We start from the raw sequence: 2,672 nt of genomic DNA, 5'->3' as shown, positions 1-2,672 counted from the left end.
GTGTTTGTTGAATGATCTAATAATATGCATACATACTCGTACAAATGTATACTCGTATGTATACCATATATGAATTTTATTATTACTGTTGTGAACATATACGTTCAAATGAATTCAGAATTAAGAATAAAATTAAGAATTGACAATAAATAAAATATTAATATACAGTTCTCCCCGGTTAATTGAACCGAGAAAAGTTGCACACTTTTTGTATCAATTAAGCGGGTAAATCAATTAAAAAAATTCCGTTTAATTGAACAATTGGTGCAATAAAACGAATTTTTTTAACTGAATCGTTTACGCATGAAAACGAATACTCGCTATTGAAGATCAGGCGCAAAAACGAATTTGATCCTGCTACTGCATAAAATTAATAAAAACAATAGGAAGCATATCCTATTACATATACTTATCAAAATATCCTAGGTAAAAAGCTATATTTAAAATAGGGGATACACTAATGAAATACTAAAACTCAAATTTTTTTTTATTTCAAAATTTAAAAACTTAAATTTTTCTTTATTTCAAAATTTTAAAACTTAAATTTTTCATCATTTTAAATCCATCTAAGTAATGTAACTGTGAATTCAAATTCAAAATATTTAAATCATAATATTTTTATATCACATAACATAACAAAAATTAAAAATAAATATTTCATATTACAAAGAAAACAAAATATTTCATACGTTATATCTAATTTTTCAATAAATTTACTATTGCTAGTTTAACAACAACAAATAGAATAATAAAAAATTAAACCTATTTAAAAAAATTTGTAATTTTCGTTTGGTTATGTTTGTAATGATTCTTAATAATAAAGGTTTCCATTTCATCTAAGTTTTCAATAAATTTATTTTGTGGGATAAAAAATTTCCGTACAATGTTTATGCCGTTTAAGACGTCCTTAATAGTAGGAATTGCATCATAAGTCTCAGTTTCATTATCGCTTGTTGTTTCAAGGTCTTCATCAAGACCAATGGAAGAAACTTCTTGAATTATTTCCTGGTCGTTAGGCTGACCATAACATTCAATTTCTTCATCGATTGCTACATAGCCATCAAATTCATTTCGTTCCATTAATCCACCAAAATCAAAATCAGTCATCAAACAGTCTTCATTAAAATTTTCACAATCTTCATTAGAATTTTCAATTATTGGTGCGTTAGAGGGAATAAATTTACTCTAAAAAATAATTAATTTGTATGTTGTAAACAGAAATTTTATGCTAATTCTAAATAAATTAATTACCTTTTTAAAACAATTTTTAATAGAATTTGGTTGAACCAACCACCAAGCTCTTTTAACCATATGCAACGCGTGAAATAGATTAATATTTTTCGAAAATTGCGCAAGTGTCTCCTCTCTTTCAATTGCAGCAATTTGCTTTCGCAAGATATTTTGCCTGTAATGCACCTTGAAACAGCGAATAATCCCTTGATCCAATGGCTGGGTAATTGATGTTGTATTCAGAGGTAAAAATTGTATGTTAATGTTACTAAAATTTCTGGAAGTTTTGTGGCAGCCAGCATTATCTACGAATAAAATAATTTTTCTATTATTTTTTTCCATCTCCTCCTCTAAAGATGTTAAAATATCTTCCCAAATTGATCCTACCATCCATGCTTTGTTTTGGGAGTAGTATTGGATGGGTAGAATTTTGTTTTTAAAGCAGCGAGGATTTTTGGGTTTGCCTATCGCTATTACTTTTTTATAATCGCCCGTTAAATTACAAATAAAAAGTAATGTCAATCTTTCTTTAAGTGATTTAAAACCTTTCACTGGATCTTTTGTTTTACTGAGAGTTGATGTAGGTAATGCCTTGAAAAACAAGCTCGTTTCATCGGCATTAAATATGTTTTCTGCATCATAATTGGAAATTAAATTGGGTAGGAGTGTTTCTGTGTAGTTGTTGGCATTTTCATAATCTGCTGAATTACTTTCGCCCTGTATTTTTTTGAACAAAATATTCTCTCTTTTTTGCCAGCGCCACAACCAACCGCGACTGGGATTAAAATCTTTATTCATTTGTATGGCAAACTGCTTTGCTTTTTCCATCAACATGTTAGCCGATATAACACCACCAGACTCTCTAATTCTATTGAACCATATTAAAAGAGCCTGTTCCACCTCAAAACATGCTCCATTTCTAATCCTTTTTGTTGTAACTTTACGGATTTTTGATTTTTCAATCAAATTTTTTTCTTCCCGTATCATTCTGTTAAAGGTTGATAGCGAACATTTGTACTTCGTGCACAAGTTTTCTTTGGAAATTTTGTTCTGTTTAAATTCATTCACAATTTTAAGTTTATCTTTAATAGATAATGATGAATTTTTTCTTTTTAACATCTTGAGGAATTTCTGAATTTTAGTCTTTAATTACATAAATATTGTTTGAAAATTGTTGTTTAATAAATTTCAAATAAATAAATTTCAAATTACTTACATTCAAATCAACCGGCGTTTACTTTTTTTTTATTTAAATAAATTTCAAATTTTACATGAGAAGAGCATGCGTAAAAAAGAATATCTGTATTTTTGACAACGTGTCAGTAACAAAAATTTGACATGAAATAGTAAAGAGTTACCGCTTACTTTTGCTACACGTCATATTTTAGTACTAAAATTTCGATAAAAAAAAAATTTTTTTTTTTTTGACAGGTCAATAAACA

The 2,672-nt window shown here is 27.7% G+C and overlaps 1 protein-coding gene across 1 annotated transcript; it reads right to left on the bottom strand.

Moving 5' to 3' along the window:
* Window positions 1–762: 762 nt before the first annotated feature.
* On the bottom strand, window positions 763–2,217 carry LOC129605972 (tigger transposable element-derived protein 6-like). The gene is made up of 2 exons (XM_055516013.1): window positions 1,288–2,217; window positions 763–1,185 (listed from the first exon to the last, which is right to left on the bottom strand). Exons 1-2 carry the CDS (start codon window positions 2,215–2,217, stop codon window positions 763–765), a joined length of 1,353 nt encoding a protein of 450 aa, XP_055371988.1.
* Window positions 2,218–2,672: the final 455 nt, after the last annotated feature.

The sequence above is a fragment of the Condylostylus longicornis genome, unplaced genomic scaffold (assembly GCF_029603195.1).
Source record: "Condylostylus longicornis isolate FDR11 unplaced genomic scaffold, ASM2960319v2 ptg000016l, whole genome shotgun sequence".
In the NCBI taxonomy this organism is placed as follows: Eukaryota; Metazoa; Arthropoda; class Insecta; order Diptera; family Dolichopodidae; genus Condylostylus; species Condylostylus longicornis.
Note: the sequence above shows the minus strand (reverse complement) of the source record. Positions and strands in the feature narration are given on the sequence as shown.

Coding starts and splice junctions, on each gene's coding strand:
- LOC129605972 (XM_055516013.1), bottom strand. CDS start 2,217: ATGATACGGGAAGAAAAAAATTTGATTGAAAAATCAAAAATCCGTAAA. Junction 1,186..1,287: donor TTAAAAGAGCTTGGTGGTTG/GTTCAACCAAAT, acceptor ATTATTTTTTAG/AGTAAATTTATTCCCTCTAA.